The sequence below is a fragment of the Eriocheir sinensis genome, chromosome 16 (assembly GCF_024679095.1).
Source record: "Eriocheir sinensis breed Jianghai 21 chromosome 16, ASM2467909v1, whole genome shotgun sequence".
NCBI classification, from domain to species: Eukaryota; Metazoa; Arthropoda; class Malacostraca; order Decapoda; family Varunidae; genus Eriocheir; species Eriocheir sinensis.
Window position 1 is genome coordinate 15,791,355 of NC_066524.1, and position 19,745 is coordinate 15,811,099.

The 19,745-nt window shown below is 42.7% G+C and overlaps 1 protein-coding gene and 1 long non-coding RNA gene across 4 annotated transcripts in view; one reads left to right on the forward strand and one right to left on the reverse strand.

Moving 5' to 3' along the window:
• The window catches only part of LOC126999383 (uncharacterized), a 31,530-nt gene that overhangs the window by 10,870 nt on the left and 915 nt on the right, over positions 1–19,745 (forward strand). For both annotated transcript variants that reach the window (XR_007753319.1, XR_007753318.1), the window contains exons 2-3: positions 14,998–15,144; positions 16,594–16,724. This is a non-coding gene — a long non-coding RNA (uncharacterized LOC126999383). The remainder of the gene's footprint in view (positions 1–14,997; positions 15,145–16,593; positions 16,725–19,745) is intronic.
• On the reverse strand, positions 590–19,091 carry LOC126999381 (zinc finger protein 184-like). Of its 2 annotated transcripts, XR_007753317.1 has the most exons (20): positions 18,889–19,091; positions 16,588–16,710; positions 16,225–16,312; positions 15,625–15,737; positions 15,010–15,125; positions 13,943–14,226; positions 13,336–13,415; positions 12,990–13,147; positions 11,219–11,325; positions 10,804–10,895; positions 10,301–10,408; positions 8,709–8,896; positions 7,789–7,949; positions 7,212–7,351; positions 6,407–6,602; positions 5,382–5,593; positions 4,346–4,624; positions 3,788–3,880; positions 776–2,421; positions 590–707 (listed from the first exon to the last, which is right to left on the reverse strand). XR_007753317.1 is itself a non-coding variant. In XM_050861929.1 (19 exons), exons 1-19 carry the CDS (start codon positions 19,024–19,026, stop codon positions 2,125–2,127), a joined length of 2,973 nt encoding a protein of 990 aa, XP_050717886.1. In that variant the 5' UTR covers positions 19,027–19,091; the 3' UTR covers positions 740–2,124. The 2 variants fall into 2 exon arrangements, 1 of the variants encoding a protein (XP_050717886.1); XM_050861929.1 differs by lacking the exon at positions 590–707 and having other exon boundaries at positions 740–2,421.

Here is a 19,745-nt window from a genome sequence, read left to right on the forward strand (position 1 = left end):
ATTAAACCAAACTTCGTGAACAGGACACTTTATTGGTGAAGATACGATAAATAAAGTTTCAGTAATTTTTTTCATTACTCAGAAAACAAAAAGAAAGGGAAACTTGTGGATATTTCTAATTATACAAACAAATTCAACAATTCTTTCATTACAAAAAAGAAAAAACTACCTTCCTCTATCTTTCTAGTACTGTCCATCATACTTGACTTACTGGACCTGCAAATAATTAATCTGCATTTTAACCAAAGATAGAGATGTATATATTAATGAAAAACTGACTTATCTTTCGGACGCTCCTCTCTAATCTTTTTTAGGGGCAGTAAGTAGTGGGCTTTTTTTTCATTATTTTATTTTTTTTAAGCCCTTGAGCTGTCTCCTTTGCTGTAAAAAAAAAAAGAAATAAAAAGTTTGGAGAACATTGCTCGTAACAAAAGTAATAATAACTGATGATAAGGAAAGCACAGTCCACCCTTGAAGTTCTAATTACAATGATACTCGCATTATCAAGTTCAGTGATCTAGACTGACCTCTTAATCAAGTGGTCATACAGTTTTACACCCTCAAAGTATGGATGAGAGAACAGACTAAGTTTTTTTTTTTTTTTTCCTACATTCATCATTTATTTTAACATTATCACAGGCTTCATATTTTCAGTAACTTATTATAGGCTTTCATATTTTTTTGTTGAGCTTGTCACGGATTTCATACTTTTAACTGAACTCGTCACAGATTCCATATTTTTAATTTTTAATCGAACTTGTCATAGATTTCATACTTTTAACTGAACTTGTCACAGATTCCATATTTTTAATCGAACGTGTCACAGATTTCATATTTTTAATTGAACTCATCACAGGCTTTCATATTATTAGTTGAACTTGTCACAGATTTCAATATTTTTAATCGAACTTGTCACAGGCTTTCATTTTTTCATCTAACTTGTCATAGGCTTTCATTTTTTTTTTTTCAGTTGTCACATTAATTATACAGAAGTTTTATTTATTTATTTATTTATTTTTTCAGTACTTTTCCGAACTATAAACCTTTTCGGAGTCACTTTTTTCACCATTCTTGCCAGCGAGTTTCAAGGAGGACGACGAGTGAGCACAGTGTAGGAGGATCATTCACTTAATCCCTAGTTATAAATGTATCTAAGTATCAAAACACTACGCTGTCCATAGAAAAAACTAGGCATAGATATTGCTACCATGTGTGTGTGTGTGTGTGTGTGTGTGTGTGTGTGTGTGTGTGTGTGTGTGTGTGTGTGTTATTGCAGACCAAGAACAAATACTGACATAGCAAATAGGTCAGAGATGAAGAGACAAAGAACAGACATGCTAAAAGAGGATGGAAAATAAAAAGAGAGTAAAAAGGACAGAGGGTTAAAGACAGATAGAGACTGGTAGAAATGAGGAAAGAGAAAGTGACTAATAAGACATGAAAGGAGGAGAGGAAACAAAGATTGAAGATACTGAAAGGGCAATCAAGACAGTAAGAAGGAGAGAGAGAGGGACAGATAAAGATAATGATATAAATGAGGAAACTAAGACTGACAGATAAGATATAAAAGAAGGAAAGAAAATTGAAGGATAAAGATAGAGATTGACAGATATGAGGAAACTAAGACTGACAGATAAGACATAAAAGAAGGAAAGAAAATTGAAGGATAAAGATAGAGATTGACAGATATGAGGAAACTAAGACTGACAGATAAGACAAAAGAAGGAAAGAAAATTGAAGGATAAAGATAGAGATTGACAGATATGAGGAAACTAAGACTGACAGATAAGATATAAAAGAAGGAAAGAAAATTGAAGGATAAAGATAGAGATTGACAGATATGAAGAAACTAAGACTGACAGATAAGACAAAAGAAGGAAAGAAAATTGAAGGATAAAGATAGAGATTGACAGATATGAGGAAGCAAAGACTGACAGATAAGATATAAGAAAGATGAAGGATAGAGAAAGGTAGAGACTGACAAATATGAGGAAACAAAGACTGACAAAGAAGATATAAAGGATGGAGAGAAAACAAATATGCAAGACATTGAACTGGCAAAAACAGACATTTCCAACTGACCGCCCCCCCCACCCCACCGCACCCCAAAACACAAACAAACAATTATGCATTAGGCTGCGGCACTCCCGTAGAAACAGGCGAGGTGGACGAAACACAAGGCGAAGTTCCAATAGGCGTCGGCAACCTCACTGCAGACTGATTCCGAGAGACTTGTGAACCCCCTCCATGCTGTTGTTGTTGTTGGGTCATGACGGCAGACTCCAGCGCCCTCTGCACGTACATTGTTGGGTCCTCCCCGTCAGGTATCACGAGGCTCAGTGGCTGTCCGTCCTTCAGGGTAATCTCGAGTGTGCTGCCGCCAGTTCCAAGTGAGGCGAGACCACTGGCGCCATCTGGTTGCTGGGGTGGGAAGGAGAGATTTCAGGGGTTACTTTGGCATTGTGGGAAGGAGGGATTTCAGGGGTTACTTTAGCATTGTGGGAAGGAGGGATTTCAGGGGTTACTTTAGCATTGTGGGAAGGAGGGATTTCAGGGGTTACTTTAGCATTGTGGGAAGGAGAGATTTCAGGGGTTACTTTAGCATTGTGGGAAGGAGAGATTTCAGGGGTTACTTTAGCATTGTGGGTAAGGAGAGAAATTTCCGGGGTTGTTTATGCATTATGGGGGTTAGGTATATGTGTAGTAATAGCCTTTTGCAATTGTAGTATCTTTGGGTAGTCCACTTCTACAAAGGGGCTTCGTGGTGCAGTGGTTAGCACACTCAGCTCACAACCGAGAGAGCCCGGGTTTGATTCCCGGTTGGAGTGGAAAAATTTGGGCGGCTTTTCCAATACCCTACACCCCTGTCCACCCAGCAGTGAATGGGTACCAGGTATTAATCGGGAGTTGTGTCCCGTCTCCTGCGATCTGTTCCCTTCTATAATTCCTTCCCCTTCTGTCTCTCTCCGGCATATGACCACAGATGTTGCGCCAACTAAACAAAACTTTCCAATTTTCTTTCCACTTCTTCAGTTATCGTTGCGTCCATTGTTTCCTATTTTCATACTTTCCATATTTTGCAAACTTTTTTTTTTCTTTTTTCAAGATTTAAATTTTCAGCAATGAGAAGGTTTCCAATAATTTTACTGTGTTCATAGTTAGAGTGTAGTTTCTTACTCTTGTACTTTCCACATATTTTTGGTTATTTTTTTAGATGATTTTGAGTTTTAGCGAAGAGAAAGTTTCCAATGGTAATACTTTCATGGTTAGGTTGTTATTAATGACTGCTAATATGGACACACACTTCTTAGTCAGTCTTTGTTTCCTCATATCTGTCAAGCTCTATCTTTCTCTATCCTTCACTTTTCTTTCCTTCTTTTATATCTTATCTGTCAGTCTTAGTTTCCTCATGTCTGTCATTATCTTTATCTCTCTCTCTCTCTCTCTCTCTCTCTCTCTCTCTCTCTCTCTCTCTCTCTCTCTTACTGTCTTGATTTCTCTTTCAGTATCTTTTATCTTTTATCAGTCAGTTTTTGTCTCCACATTTCTACCAGTCTCTGTCTGTCCTTAACCCTCTGTCTTTTTTACTCTATTTATTTATTTATTTATTTATTTTATTTATTTTTTTTTTTTTACGTCAGCGGACACGGCAATAAAAAGAGTACAAAAAAAAAAAAGCCCACTACTCGCCACTCCTATAAAAGATAAAAGTAAAGAGTAGCGTGTGTTTGGGTTTGTGTGCTCAAGGAGGGAGGTGTGTTCTTCCCTGCCTCCTCTCAATACTCACCCCGGTCATAAAGTGTCCCTGCACCTGCCCTATAGTCTCCCCGGATGAGTTTATGACGGGGATGACCGACTGCCCTTCCTCGTTGGTAAAGATCTGTGGAAAAAAGGGAAGTTTAGGGAAGGATGGGAGAGATTATCCAACACTTTAAAGAGGATTGAGGGGGAAGAAAAAAGGGAAACAAAATATACATAAATCAAAACTCAAAGAAGAAGGAACAACGAAGGAAGAACGAAGAACAGAAAAAGTGGAAAAAAAATAAGATAGTAAAACGGAAAGTGGAAAGAAAGCTAAAGAAAATAATGGAAAAAAACAGATAGAAAAACAACATAAAATAATGGAAAAAATACAAAAAAGATAGAAAAACAGACAACTAAGAAAACAACAGAAAATAATGGTAATAAAAAACAAAAGATAGAAAAGCAGAAAACGGAAAAAAATTGAAAATAATGGAAAAAAACAACAAAGACAGTAAAACAAAAAACAAAGAAAACAACAGAAAATAATAAAAAAAAAAAAAGTTAGAAAAACGGAAAACGGAAAGAAAACAAACTAACTCACCTGTATCTGTCTATCGGAAGAATTCGACGACCCTTCCTGAAGCATCACAGCCGTAGACGATGAGGCAGCAGCAGCAGAAGAAGGCACAGAGGGTGAAGCAGCAGTGGTGGCGGAGGGGGGGACAGCCGTAGGGGGAGTGGGGGTGGCGGCCGTGGCTTGGCTGTAGGACCCGAGCGTGAAGCCTTCCGTGTTGAGTTGCAGCATCTGGGTGGCGCCGCCGGTGGTCAGGTTGCCGAGGTGTTGCGTGTTGTGTTGTGAGTCCTCGGAGATGCCTGCCTCCTGGGGGTGAAGGAAGAGTTGCAGGGTTATACTAAGGGAGAAAGAGAGAGGTTTGTGGTGGGAGAGAATGTGAGGGTAAATCCACCACAGAGGCAGAGAAAGACCTGGGAGTATATGTTACCAGGCTACCAATGAAGCCTAAATCTGTGCCAATTGCAGCGGACAAGTTAACAATACCCATCCTAACCTTCCCCATCCCTGTCCTAACCTAACCTTAACATTCCCAATCATAACCTAACCTTCCCCATCCCTGTCCTAACCTAACCTTAACATTCCCCATCATAACCTAACCTTCCCCTAACCTAACCCACTACAGCCTGACCTAACCATAAAAATTCTCATCATAACCTAACCCTCCCCATCCCTGTCCTAACCTAACCTTAACAATCCGCATCATAACCTAACCTTCCCCATCCCTGTCCTAACCTAACCTTAACATTCCCAATCATAACCTAACCTTCCCCATCCCTGTCCTAACCTAACCTTAACAATCCCCATCATAACCTAACCTTCCCCATCCCTGTCCTAACCTAACCCACCACAGCCTTTAAAAACTCTCATCATAACCTAACCTTCCCTATCCTAACCTAACCTTAACAATCCCCATGATAACTGAACCTTCCCCATCCCTGTCCTACCCTAACCCACCACAGCCTTTAAAAACTCTCATCATAACCTAACCTTCCCTATCCTAACCTAACCTTAACAATCCCCATGATAACCGAACCTTCCCCATCCCTGTCCTACCCTAACCCACCACGGCCTGCAGTGCGGTGATAGTGTCATTGTCGTCCTTGTCGGAGAGGATGTAGATGATGCGTTGGTCACCCTGCGTGTGCTCAAAGGTTCCGGAGGGCTGCAGGAGCCACGCCTCGTCCTCTCGGTGTGTGCGTCGGTGCTTGACGAGGTTGGATGAGGTGCTGAAGGACTTGCCGCAGAGGTTGCATAGGTATGGCTTCAGTCCTGAGGCTGGGAAGAGGGTTAAGTTAGTCTAAGGTTAGGTTAGGTTTGGTTAGGTTAGGTTAGGTTAGGTTAGGTTAAGATTTGTTTGGTTGAGTTTGGGTAAAAAAAAATGCCCACAAGTCCTTTGAAAGTTTAGGTTAGTTTAGGTTAAGTTTTGTTTGGTTGAGTTTGGGTAAAAAAAATGCCCACAACTCCTATGAAAGTTTAGGTTAGTTTAGGTTAAGTTTTGTTTGGTTGAGTTTGGGTAAAAAAAATGCCCACAACTCCTATGAAAGTTTAGGTTAGTTTAGGTTAAGTTTTGTTTGGTTGAGTTTAGGTAAAAAAAATGTCCACAACTCCTATGAAAGTTTAGGTTAGTTTAGGTTAAGTTTTGTTTGGTTGAGTTTGGGTAAAAAAAATGCCCACAACTCCTATGAAAGTTTATGTTAGCTTAGGTTAAGTTTTGTTTGGTTGAGTTTGGGTAAAAAAAATGCCCACAACTCCTATGAAAGTTTAGGTTAGTTTTGGTTAAGTTTTGTTTGGTTGAGTTTGGGTAAAAAAAATGTCCACAACTCCTACGAAAGTATTGTCAAATATGTGTGACTGGGTGCTGAAGTTTCAAGAAGAGTGTATCAAGACTCCTCTCCACCCGAAATTGACCTCTCTTTTGGCTACTCTTTAATTTTTACTTTTGAGGGAGCAGCGAGTAGTGGGCTTTTTTTGTGTGTGTGTGCCCTTTTTGTTGCCCTTGAGCCATATCCTTTGATGTAAAAAAAAAAAAAAAAAAAAAAAAAAGTATATGGTCCTGTGAAACAACCCCCACACTTCACAACGACCTACTGGTGTGCATGCGGAGGTGCTTCTTGAAGGTGGAGTTCTCAGAGAAGTTCCTGTTGCACGCGCCACACTCGTACGGCCTCTCCCCGCTGTGCTTGCGTTCGTGTGTGCGCCACGCCTCGCGGTTCAGGAAGGGCCGGGTGCAGTAGGTACAGGTGAAGGGACGCTCGCCGGTGTGTCTCCGCAGATGTAGCTTGAACTGGAGGGGAGAGAGGGAGAAAAGGTAATTAGGTTGTGTCAGTTTAGGGCAATGGCTGGAGTAGGTAACAACACACACACTTGGAGAAATTAGATAACAGCGACCTACTACTGGAAAAGGGGAGGTGAAGACAAAACATAAAGAGGCCATAGGGAGGAAGGGAGGAAGAAGTAGCATGAGAAACGAAAGAGAGAGAGGAATGATTTAAATGAGGAAGCGTTGGAGGCAAAACATATTGGAAGCTTTAATAAAAAACAAAAAAACTAGATGAATATAATGGAGACTGGACCACACGAGTATAGCTCAGGCCCTGTACACACCAGCCAGGTAAATACATCGAGAGAGAGAGAGAGGAATGAATTAAATGAGGAAGTGATAGAGGCAAAACATATAGAAAGCTTTAATAAGAAACTCAGGCCCTGTACACACCAGCCAGGTAAATACATCGAGAGAGAGAGAGAGGAATGAATTAAATGAGGAAGTGATAGAGGCAAAACATATAGAAAGCTTTAATAAAAAAACTAGATGAACATAATGGAGACAGGACCACACGAGTATAGCTCAGGCCCTGTACACACCAGCCAGGTAAATACATCGCCCGACACTCACCTGTGAGGATGTGGTGAACTTCTTTCCGCAGGTGTCGCAGCAGTACGGTTTCTCCCCGGTGTGAATGCGTATGTGCTCCTGCAGGTTGCCATTCTGCGTGAACCGCTTGTTGCAGTAACCACACTTGAAGGGCTTCTCGCCTGCCGGAGGAGAAGAAGAAGGTGGCATTAGGAGGAGGAAGGGAAAGATGGGAAGGTTAGGAAAAGGAGGAGAGAGGAAGATGGGTGAATTTCAAGAGGAAGGAGAGGAAGAAAAGGATGGATTAGGAGAGGAAGGTGAGAGGAGGGAAAGAAAGAGGAGGATGGATGGGTTAGGAGGAGGAGGAGAGAGGAAGAAAGGGAAGAGGAGAATGGGTAGGTTAGGAAAGAGGAGAGGAGAGAGAGGAAGAGTAGGATGGGTGGGTTAAGAAGGAAAGGAGAGAAGAGGGATAAGAGGGGAGGATTGAGGAGGAAGAAGAAGAGGAAGGGCATGTTAGTAGAAGAGGGAAAGGATAGGGAGATAAATTCATTAGTACCATTTTTTTTTCTATATATTTTTTTGCTACCTCCTTACCTGTCAAAAGAAGTCGTTAACCCACCTGTATGAGAGCGGACGTGGAGCGTGAGGGAGGTCAGGTGGTTGAACTGTTTGCCGCAGATCTCGCAGGTGAATTTCTTGAGCCCCGTGTGGGTGTTCATGTGGTTGTAGAGGTTCCCGCGAGTCTTGAAAGCCGTGTTGCAGATCTCACACTCAAATGGTCTGTTGAGAGGGAGGGAAAGTGTTACTGAGAAGGAAGGTGGAGGAGAGGGAGGAAGTATATTATGAAGGGACCAAACTAAACCAAACAACACTTAATCAACCCAACCCAGGGCCATAATTTCTAGGGGTGCTATAGCCCTCCCATGTTTTTTATATCAGCCTCAGAATTCCTCTAAAAGTGCTTATGTAAAAAAAAAAATCCCCCAGCTGCAATGCTCACTTCGCTCGCCATCCTCACCCTCACCTCATGATCCTATGATGCCCTCTAGCCCAGTGATTCCCAAGCAGGGGTCCACGGAAGAATTTCAAGGGGCCCATAGAGATTCTAATTATTTAAAAATTTATTATACTGGAATTAGGAGACATGCAGCTCAAAATAGAATTCATACTTCTGTACACAATCCTTGAAACTGAATGCTTAATTAAATGCTAAAATTGCTCCACATTAGCTAACGGTACCAGGGGTGTCAAACTCACGGCCCATGTGACAAATCTGGCCCTTGGGATGGTCGATCATGTGTGGCCCCCTTAACCTATTTTGTTGTTGGGGTCCACAGGTGAAAAGGTGACTGGAAAAGGGGAATGGGACAAAAAGGGTTCGGAACCACTGCTCTAGCCCCTCAAAAAATCTCCCAAAATTACAGGCCTGCAACCCTCCAAACCAAACCTAACCCAACCTAACCTAACCCAACCTAACCTAACCCAACCTAACCTAACCCAACCCAACCCAACCTAACCCAACCCAACCCATCCACTCACCGGTCATCTGAGTGCACACTGTAATGCCTCTGTAGCAGCTGTTTGTGTTTGAAGGTGGAGCCGCAGAGGTGACACACAAACACCCGCCCATTGTTGTGCGAGGAGTCCCGGTGGTAGATGAGGGAGCTTGGGTGGGTGAAGACCTTGCCGCACGTCGGACAGGGGTACTCGCGCTCCTCTTTCGGGGGCTGTAGTATGGGAGGTGGGGAGATAAGGGGATAAGAATGTGATGTCTGAGGGTGAAGAGGAGGAGAAAAAGAAGTTTGAAGAGGTCAAGGAGGGAAAGTGAAAAAGAGGAAGGGAGTAAAAGAAGAGAGGAAGGGGGGAAAATAAAGGGTTAGGAAGACTAGAAAGGGAGAAAAATAATGTATAGCTTAAATAATATGATTCAAGGGGTAGAAAGGAGATGTGTGAGAAAAGGGAGAGGAATAAAAGGAGAATGGGAGAGAAGGTTGACTGAAGGAGAGAATAAGGGAGAAAAAGAAAGCGTTGGGGAGGCTAGAAAAGGAGAAAAATAATGTGTAGCTTAAATAATATGATTCATGCAGTAGAAAGGAGACATGTGAGAAAAGGGAGAGGAATAAAAGGAGAATGGGAGAGAAGGTTGACTGAAGGAGAGAATAAGGGAGAAAAAGAAAGCATTGGGGAGGCTAGAAAGGGAGAAAAATAATGTATAGCTTAAATATTATGATTCAAGGGGTAGAAAGGAGACATGTGAGAAAAGGGAGAGGAATAAAAGGAGAATGGGAGAGAAGGTTGACTGAAGGAGAGAATAAGGGAGAAAAAGAAAGCATTGGGAAGGCTAGAAAAGGAGAAAAATAATGTATAGCTTGAATAATATGATTCATGGAGTAGAAAGGAGACATGTGAGAAAAGGGAGAGGAATAAAAGGAGAATGGGAGAGAAGGTTGACTGAAGGAGAGAGTGAGTTAGAGGAAAAGAAAGGGTTAGGAAGGCTAGAAAGGGAGAAAAAGGAATGTATAGCTTAAATATTATGATTCATGCAGTAGAAAGGAGACATGTGAGAAAAGGGAGAGGAATACAAGGAGAATGGGAGAGAAGGTTGACTGAAGAAGAGAATAAGGGAGAAAAAGAAAGCGTTGGAGAGGCTAGAAAGGGAGAAAAAGGAATATATAGCTTAAATATTATGATTCAAAGGGTAGAAAGGAGACATGTGAGAAAAGGGAGAGGAATAAAAGGAGAATGGGAGAGAAGGTTGACTGAAGGAGAGAGTGAGTTAGAGGAAAATAAAGGGTTAGGAAGGCTAGAAAAGGAGAAAAATAATGTATAGCTTAAATAATATGATTCATGGGGTAGAAAGGAGATGTGAGTTAGAGGAAAAGAAAGGGTTGGGGAGGCTAGAAAGGGAGAAAAATAATGTATAGCTTAAATATTATGATTCAAGGGGTAGAAAGGAGACACGTGAGAAAAGGGAGAGGAATAAACGGAGAATGGGAGAGAAGGCACTGCGATGGAGGGAGAGAGGGTGAGTTAGAGGAACAGACAGAGAGAAGGGAAGAGAGTCGAGTGAGAAAAGAAAGGAACACATACATAGTTGAGACCAAAACACACGTACACACACACACACGCACCTCATGAAGAGCGTAGTGGTTGCGAAGGCTGTGCTGGTAGGCAAAGCGCTTTCCACAGGTACCACAGGCGTAGGGCTTCACCCCCTCGTGCATGCTGGACACGTGGTTCTGGGGAGGGAAGGAGAGATGGAGGGAAGGCCATTGCTGAGTGGTCAGTGTGTGGGCATGGCGACATGGAGGACCCGTGTTCAAGTCCTGCCTGCCTCTACAAGCTGACAGTGGCTTAAGACTATCCACATGCTGTCCTGATCACCACCCATTGAGATTTAAGTGGAGCTCCATGGGACAGCATGAACCAAACAAGAATAGCACCACTATAAAACACTTGCCTCTGCCACAAACAAGTTGGGTCTGACCAGCAAGTCCCATCATGAAAGCCTAGTGGAGTTGTAGGCCGAACGTAAAAAAGAAATTCTACCCATTTCTACATATGAAGAACTTTCTAATGATCAGAACTGTGCTGTAGAGACCTAAAGAAAACAGAACCTCCCCCGAGGACTCACGTTGTAGCCTTCCTGCGTGACGAAAGTGCGCGTGGGGCAATGCGGACACTTGAACTCCACCTGGTTGTCCTCTTTTTCCACCTCAATGATGCCTGTGGAAGAGAGGGAGTCAGGATGTTCAGGAGTGGTTTGGCAGTCAGTTATTTTTTTATATATTAAGTCTTATTTTTCTATAGTAAAGCAGGTACAGTTCAGGGGCAGAATAAAGAATACATGTAAAAGTCTGCTCATCAAATGCAGTTGTTTCAGTGGTCATTTTATCTTCTCATTTATTTCTATAGTAAAGGAGAGAGAAAAGACAAATAAGAATAAATAAAAGTGCTATCTGGTTTACTAGTTATTTCATTCGGTGGTCTCATAAAACAAGCACATGAAACACTGGGAAACACAAATGGAACACCTCAGGGCAACTTACCGAGGCCCGTGTGTTGCGTGTTGAGTTGGTGGATGTTGATGTCCTCGCGGGTGGAGAAGCGATCCTTGCAGGTGTCACACTGGAGGATGACTTCTTTGTGGAGGCGGCTGTGTGGGGGAAAGATGGGTGTTTAGAAGGGCTGGGCGGGTGTGTGGGGTGGAGTGGGGCAGGTTAGATGTGGGGGAAAGATGGGTGTTAGCCAGTTTGGGTGGGTGTGTGGGGTGGAGTGGGGCAGGTTAGGTGTGGGGGAAAGACGGGTGTTTAGGCAGGTTGGGCAGGTGTGTGGGTTGGGGTGGGGCAGGTTAGGTGTGGTGTGTGGGGTGTGACAGGATAAGTGTGAGGGGCAAGGCAGGTGTGTGTTTTGAGTGTGACAGGCGAAGGGAAGAAGGAAAGAAAAGAAGACAAGTAATTAGCAGGTTAATTATTCATATAGCACTGTAAGGCATTACTTATCTACATATCCATTTTTAACCCGGTAGCAGCAGGGATCACGTTTCTTAACCCTTTCATTGGTTAGGGCTCGCAACGAGACTATCCCCTCAGGCGCACTCAGGGAGCCCAATGGGGGGTCTCTTTTAACCTCTGTATCTCAAAAACTATTCATCACAGCTAAAAACCAAAAACACCATTGGAAAGAGGAGGCCCAGGTCTTGCGAACGTACATGCACGTTCAGGGAGTGTTGAATGTTAACACTTATGTCGGTGCGTGGGGGATGATCAGCCGTATTGAGGGAACTGCAGACATCTTTTCTTCAGCTTCTGGCAAGGGAGTATTGCCAACTGCAATGTTTACAACTATTTGGTCAAAGAATCAGTCAGGTGATAGGTGAAGCTATGCAAAAATGCTGCTATATTGGGCAAGAACATCCACCAGTTACTCGTCTGTAGAGATTTGCCGCTGGGCTGATATGATTTTCCACCAAATTTAGTGAAGAATCCACTCAATTGGCAATCCTGTGTTGTGAGAATTAGTGTTGGAACATTCTCATATGCGGGAGATTTGAGTGCGGGTGGAGGTCGCAGCGAGCGTTTAGCGCCACCAGCAAATACGCCTAACACCCGCTGCAAGCATTTTTTTTTTTTTTTTTTTTTTTTTTGTTTTTTTTTTTTCAAGTTCACACAACACAAAAACAAAAAAAAAAAAAAAAAAAAAAAAAAAAAACTAAAAAAAAAAAAAAATATAAAAAGGAAAAGAAAGGTAGTCGGGGAGAGGAGAGGAGTCCTGATGCCCTCCCTTGAAAGAGTTGAGTCAGTGGCAGGAGGGAAGGAAGAATACAGAAAGGAAGTGTTGTTTCAGAGTACGTGCGTGAGGGAAAAAGTGAAGAAGATGGGTTAAAATTCTGCATAAGGGGTTTGGACAGTATAGGGATGAGCAATGAAAGGGTTAATGGTTCCTCTAAGTGAGAAAAAATCACCCCTCACACAAACCATTTCATAATATATATCAAAGCATTCATGATCAGATTATGTATCATCTATTTTGGGGGGTTTATATCATGGTACAAATTTGGCCTGTCGCTGCTACACCGTAAAGCCACAAATTTGGCCCGTCACTGCTACCGGGTTAATACTACCATATTCTAGTGTCTTGTGTCTTCTTGGTGGCTAGGGAAACTACGGAAGCCTACTAACATTTATAAGAGCTTGCTATGTAGACCCTATGTGAGGAATATTTACATGTATAGACACATTTACAACCTTTCTCACAACCACCCTAAAAAAATTAAGAGAGGGAGACTTTAAAAAGGAATCAATGCGCACACACACTCACTTATGCAGGAGGTATCGGCCCTTATGGAGGAAGCCCTTGCCACAGAGGTCACACAGCCACTTGGCCTTCTTCTTGGCCCCACGCTTCTTACGGAACAACGTGGGCTCGCTGAAAGACGCCTTGGGGGGCACGCTGACCGTCTCGCCAACTGTAGTAATCTGGGGGTAAGAGGACACTGATGGAGTGGAGAGAAAGAAGGAGGAAGATGGGGAGGGTATGGTGGTGCATTGGGGAGGGGAGGGAAACTGTGAGTAAGGTACAGGAGTGGCTGGGTGTAGCAATGTGATGAGGACATGGTGGTGCTGCAGGAAGGATGTGGTTGTGTCATCCTCAGAGAGACATTTACCTGTATTGAGCTAATGGAAGAGGAAGCCTTGTCCTTGCCCTCCTCCAAGTCCTCCATTCCTCTGAGGGTAATGTTGCCGTCTGGAAGGGAGATAAAGAAGGTTTGTATCATGTTGCTGTCTAGGAAGGAAGGTGAACAAGTTTAGGGTAATATCGCTCACTAGGAATTAGGTTATAAAGTCGGTTCAGCCAAGTCTGAGGTGTGCATTATCGTCCGCTGGCAACCTGTTGTCCCACGGCATGTCCGATTGTGTGAATAATATTTCATACCCTGCACATAGGAAACAATGAAGAAATACACAAAAAAATACATGATACATAAAACAAAAACAAACAAAAATACAGTAAGAAGAAGTTAGAAAGTTTTGTTTAGTTGGTGCAACATCTGTGGTCATATGCCGGAGAGAGACAGGAGGGGGAAGGAATTATAGGAGAAGAGAACAGCTCCCCGGAGACGGGACACAACCCCCGATTAATACCTGGTACCCATTCACTGCTGGGTGGACAGGGGCGAAGGGTATCGGAAAAGCCACCCAAATTTCAGAAAGAAGAAACAAAGAAACCATAAAAGAAAAAAATACAAATAAAAACCAACAAGATCATCTCACCTTCCTGGAAATTCACCTCAATATTCACTGAGACAGGGAGGTCCGAGGGCGGCCCAGAGGCATCCGCAATGATGATACTCGCGCCGTCGTCACCATCACCGCCCTCACCACCACCGGGCTGCTCCTCATCCATCACCACCTCGGGCACCAGCATCCCCGCGGCAGCCCCCTGGTGGCGGTAGTCGGCATCGGTGAGGTCGTCAAGCTCCTCCATGACCTCTTCCTTAACCCCAGAGTCATTCATAAGCTTCTCAAAGTCACGGCCGGCGATGGAGTCTCGATATCTGGAGGAGGAGGTGGTTTAGAGGAGAAAGAATTGGTTAAGAGGAGGAGAAAGAGTGGTTAACCCCTTGACTGGATTTCCTACAAGAAGACATCACCAAGTTACAGGAATGGAATAAAAAGTGGCTGCTTCAAGAACAGGATAGAGAAAATATGCGAAGAGGAGGACAAGGAAATGGTAGACAAACAGATAAGAGATAAGGAAGGGAAAGAAAAAGGATAAAAGTAGAGAAGGTGCAGAGATGAAAGAAGAGAAAGGGAGTAAGAGGAACAAACAGCTACTACAATTCAATGAAGAGAAATGTAAAGTCCTGCACATTGGGAGGGGATATCCAGCATACCAATACCACATGGGAAACACTCCACTATCCACCACAGAGCCAGAGAAGGATCTGGGAGTATATGTTACCAGGCTACCAGTGAAGGCAAAATCCGTGCCAATCGCAACGGACGAGTTAACTTGACTCACAAACCTGCATGTCTCTTGTTCTTGTCCCCTTAACCCGGTAGCAGCGACGGGCCAAATTTGTGGCTTTACCGTGTAGCAGCGATGGGCCAAATTTGTGCCATGATATAAACCCCCCAAAATAGGTGATACATAATCTGATCACAAATACTTTGATATATATTATGAAATGGTTTGTGTGAGGGGTGATTTTTTCTCATTTTTCTCGCTTGGAGGGACCATTAAGAAACATGATCCTCGCTGCTACAGGGTTAACATTCCACCTCACAACCCTCTACATCATGCACTCTCTCTCTTCCCCCCCCAGAGCCACACACACCTGGAGGGAAGACTTGCTTTCCTCCCAGACCGCCTCGGGCCCTTCATCGGGTCCAGCAAGTCCTCCTGCCTCAGCTCCTCGATATCCTCCACCTTCACGGGAAGTTTTGCCGAGCCCTGAAGGAGGAAAAAGGAGGTGAGGTGACTGATATTATTGTTCTTGGTTATTATTTTTTTTGTTTTCAGTATTTTGTCCTTTGTTGGGAAGTTGTTTTAGAGTTGGATTATTACTTGTTTACATAGACACCCACATACAAAAGATGATTAAATAAGAACACACACACACACACACACACACACACACACACACACACACACACACACACACACATTATAGAAATACAAGAGATCACAGAAAGAAATTGAGGACGACCATTTGCCTGAGAGATATCAAGAACCACAGCCTTCCTCATACATGCATTGGCACCTGGAATAACCTAAAAACAAAAAGAGATTTCAAGCCAAAACTACTCGTGAATCAAAAGCTGAACTTGATGAATTGTGACTTAGAGATGGGACCAGACCAGTGTAGCTCATTCCATGGATATATCACACACACACACACAAAAAAAAAAAAAATAGAAATAGATAAATACAGCTAGGTCAACACACGCACCTCCCCTCTGCGTGGCCGCCCTCTCTTTCTCTTCGGTGGTCCTGGTGGTGGGCGGCCGTCCACTGCCAGGCTCATGGGGTGGCTCTCCCCGAACACCTTGGCCACGCTGGCACCTGCGGAGTATCTCATTAGGTATACTAGTGAAGAGGAAGTGCCTTGTAGTGTGTGTTAGCCCCTTGACTGCAGGTTTCCTACAAGCTACAGGAATGGGACAAAAAGTGTCTGCTACAACTCAATGAAGATAAATGTAAAGTCCTGCACCTTGGGAGGGGAAATCCAGCATACCAATACCACATGGGAAACACTCCACTATCCACCACAGAGGCAGAGAAAGACCTAGGAGTATATGTTATCAGGCTACCAGTGAAAGCCAAATCTGTGTCAATCGCAGCAGACGGGTTAAATGTTAAATGTCTGTGTTGGAGTCTCCCCTTTTGTCTGTTTTCACCGGTATTTTTTTCATTGTCTTCATGCATAGTGGCAGCGTTTTATCATTGCACTCTCCATTACTGCGGCAGGAAGCTTGTTACAGTGACTGATGAAGTAGGGAAAAAAAAGGTTCACCAAAGTCTATGTAGTGGTAGCAGTAACTGTTCTCACCCTTGGTCAGGTCATCCATGGGTATGTCTGGTGTCTCTCCCTGGAGGTTGATGAGGACAGCCTGGGGGGACGCTGGGGGCCTCTCCGGCTGTGTGGGAGAGAGAGAGAGAGAGATTAACATGCCATTCATTTTATTTCTTTCCTTTATTGTCATTTATGTTTTCTTATGCATATTTTCTTTATTTTTCCTTTGTTCCTTTAATTATTCCTGTAAGTTTGTCTGTTCCTTTAATGTGTACGGAAGTCTAATGCAATGAATTATATACTTCTGCTGTTGCTTAGTTTTCTTTTTATTCATTTATTTTGTCTTTTCTCCTCTTACTCCTCCTCCACATCATCATCATCATCATCCACACTCCACACCTGCAGGAGGGAGCGCAGGCGGTGTTGTCCTTCCACCATGCGGTCAATGAGGTCCACCGTTGCCGCCACGCCCACATGGCAGCGCTCGCAGATACACACCGGAAGCCGCCCATCGTCAACCACCTGTGTGGAGAGAGGTGAGTGCTGTGCGTTCACCCATAGTCACTCTACACCTGATTCTATAACCCCTTGACTGTGGATTTCCTACAAGAAAACATCACCCCGCTACAGGAATGAAACAAAAAGTGGCTTCTACAGTTCAGTGAAGAAAAATGTAAAGTCATATATACCTTGGGAGGGAATATCCAGCATACCAATACCACATGGGAAACACTCCACTATCCACCACAGAGGCAGAGAAAGACCTGGGACTATATGTTACCAGGCTACCAGTGAAGGCCAAATCCGTGCCAATTGCAGCGGACGTGTTAAGCCTCTGGTGTGAAGTAATCCATTGCCCCAGAACATAATAATAGAAGGGATAGTATACAAAGGCGATGATTTAATGTAGAGTATTAAGGGGAAAATCTAAGTTTATTTTTTAAGGGTTTATGGCAGACTCTAACAAGCAAGATCCTGGTACTGTTAAAATTATGGCTTCATGGCTATCAAAGCTTATTAGTTAATTCATGGATATGATTCCACACCAGTGCACATTTAAATAAAGCTTGAAATATTTGTGGTTGTAATGATATCTTTAAACTTCACTCTTTGAACGTTGAATGAGGGAATAGAGTAACCGTACAAGTCTTGAGTTATGAACAAATCCGTCTTAAATAAAATCTGTTCATAAGTAAAAATCTGTCCTTAAGTAAACTTTCTCCATAAGTAAAATTTGGCCATAAATAAAGTCTGTCCATAAGTGAAATTTCTCCATAAGTAAAATTTGGCCATAAGTAAAGTCTGTCCATAAGTGAAATTTCTCCATAAGTAAAATTTGTCCATAAGTAAATTCTGTCCATAAGTAAAATTTGTCCATAAGTAAAATTTGTCCATAAGTAAAGTCTGTCCATAAGTATTTTTTTTCCTTAAGTAAAATTTCTCCATAAGTAAAATTTGGCCATAAGTAAAATTTGGCCATTAGTAAAACTTGGCCAGAATTAAAGTCTGGCTATATTAAGTAAAATTTGTCCATAAATAAAGTCGATCTGGCCATAAGTAAAATCTGACCATTAGTATAATTTGGCCATAATTAAAGTCTGGCCATAAGTATAAAATCTGGTCATAAATAAAGTCTGGCCATAAGTAAAATTTGGTCATAAGTAAAATTTGTCCACTAGTAAAATTCGGCCACAAGTAAAATTTGCTCAAGTAAAATCTGGCCACAAGTAAAATTTGTCCATAAGTAGTGTCCATAAGTAAAATTTTCCAAAAGTAAAGTCTATTAGTAAACTTTGTAGCCTATATACATAAGTAAAATTGTGCCATAGTATAGTCTATCCATAAGTAAAATTGTCCAAAAATAGTCTGTCCACAAGTAAAGTTTGGCCATAAGTAAAATTTCTCCATAAGATAGTTGCTTAAAGTGTCAATAAGTAAAATTTCACAAGTAAAGTTTGGCCATAAGTAAAATTTCTTCATAAGACAGTAGCTTAAAGTGTCAATAAGTAAAATTTCACAAGTAAAGTTTGGCCATAAGTAAAATTTCTCCATAAGATAGTAGCCTAAAGTGTCATTAAGTAAAATTTCACAAGTAAAGTTTGGCCATAAGTAAAATTTCACCGTAAGATAGTAAAGTATGCCAATAAGTAAAGTAAGTCCGCTAGTTAAGTTTGTCCATAAGTAAAAAAAATTCTACGTAAGTAAAGTCTGTCCATAAGTAAAATAAGTAAAATTAACAGGCAACTCGTCCCAGGACACCGCTGCCAGATTGATGTAATCAATCATCGTTTTAACAGATTTTTGACACTTAACTATTGCCAAAAGGCCAGGAATTAATGATCCTAACTATAACCATTAATGAATCTCGTTATTGGGGTGCAGGAGGCAGTTTATGGGTCAGAAATCGGTAAATATGAGGCTGAGTAGGACGATGTGGCACCCATGTCCCAGCGTCCCCCACCACCGCCGCCGCCGCCATATTCCCCTTATTTCACATCAACCTTAAAATAAAAGAACCCACGCATCCCTCCACCCCCTTAACCCACCACATCATTCCTCCCTACATTCCCTACCTTAACCACCCACAAAAATGATTAATACGACAACAAATCCCACCAAAACCAAAGGCTCTAATTTGACCCCGGAATGCAAAGGGAGAGGAAGGAGGAGGACAATGGAGAGTATGGATCTTGCTCTCACCTTTATGGGCAGATATTTGTTGATGAGGATGGCCAGGGATGCTTTCTCCTCACTGTCGTCGAAGATGGTGAAGGTGCCCCCCTCGCTCTCGGTGGCACAGAGGCGGCAAAGCGGAGAATCGTTGAGAAATGTGCCCATCTTGTGAGGCTGCTGGGCTGGCGGGGACGAGGCGAGGGAGGAGGGAGGGAGGGACGGGACCTGCTGGCTGCCTCTCCCCCTTTTTCCCTCCCTGTCTCCTCTTCCTCCCTCACTTCTCTCCCTTCCTCCCTTCTCTTATTTTTTTTCTCTCCGTCTCACTCTTCTCTCCCTCTCCTCTTGCATTTCCCTCCCTTCTCATTTTTCTCCCGTTTACTTTTCTCTCCCTCACTTCTCTCCCTTTCCTCTCGCACTTCTCTCTCCTCTCATTTTTCTCTCCCGTCTCACTCTCTCCCTCTCATTGTTCTCTTCCTCACTTCTCCCTTCCTCTCGCTTTTTATCTCCCTCCGTCTCACTTTTCCCTCCCTTCCTCTCATTCTTCCCTCCCTCTCAATTTTCTCTCCCTCTGTCCCACTCTTCTCCCATCTCAATTTTCTCTCCCTCTCATTCTTCGATCTCCCTCCGTCTCATTCTTCTCTCCCTTCACCTCTGACGTAATACACCGCTTATCTTTATCTGCTTGGCAAATTTTACAGTAACCGATTGAGTAGGATGAGATAAGGACCCTATGCTTGTCTGTAGGTCGATTCATTCCCCGACGTAACTATATAATCCGTAACAATTGAAGTTCATTCCTATTAACTATCCTCATAACTTGTGCTTGGTCAGAATTTATCCCAGTTTGATTATTATGTGGGAAGTTAACATTAAACTTCAAAGCA

Coding starts and splice junctions, on each gene's coding strand:
- LOC126999381 (XM_050861929.1), bottom strand. CDS start 19,026: ATGGGCACATTTCTCAACGATTCTCCGCTTTGCCGCCTCTGTGCCACC. Junction 15,126..15,624: donor GGCGGCCACGCAGAGGGGAG/GTGCGTGTGTTG, acceptor TTCCTCCTTCAG/GGCTCGGCAAAACTTCCCGT. Junction 4,625..5,381: donor TCACCGCACTGCAGGCCGTG/GTGGGTTAGGGT, acceptor CTTCACCCCCAG/GAGGCAGGCATCTCCGAGGA.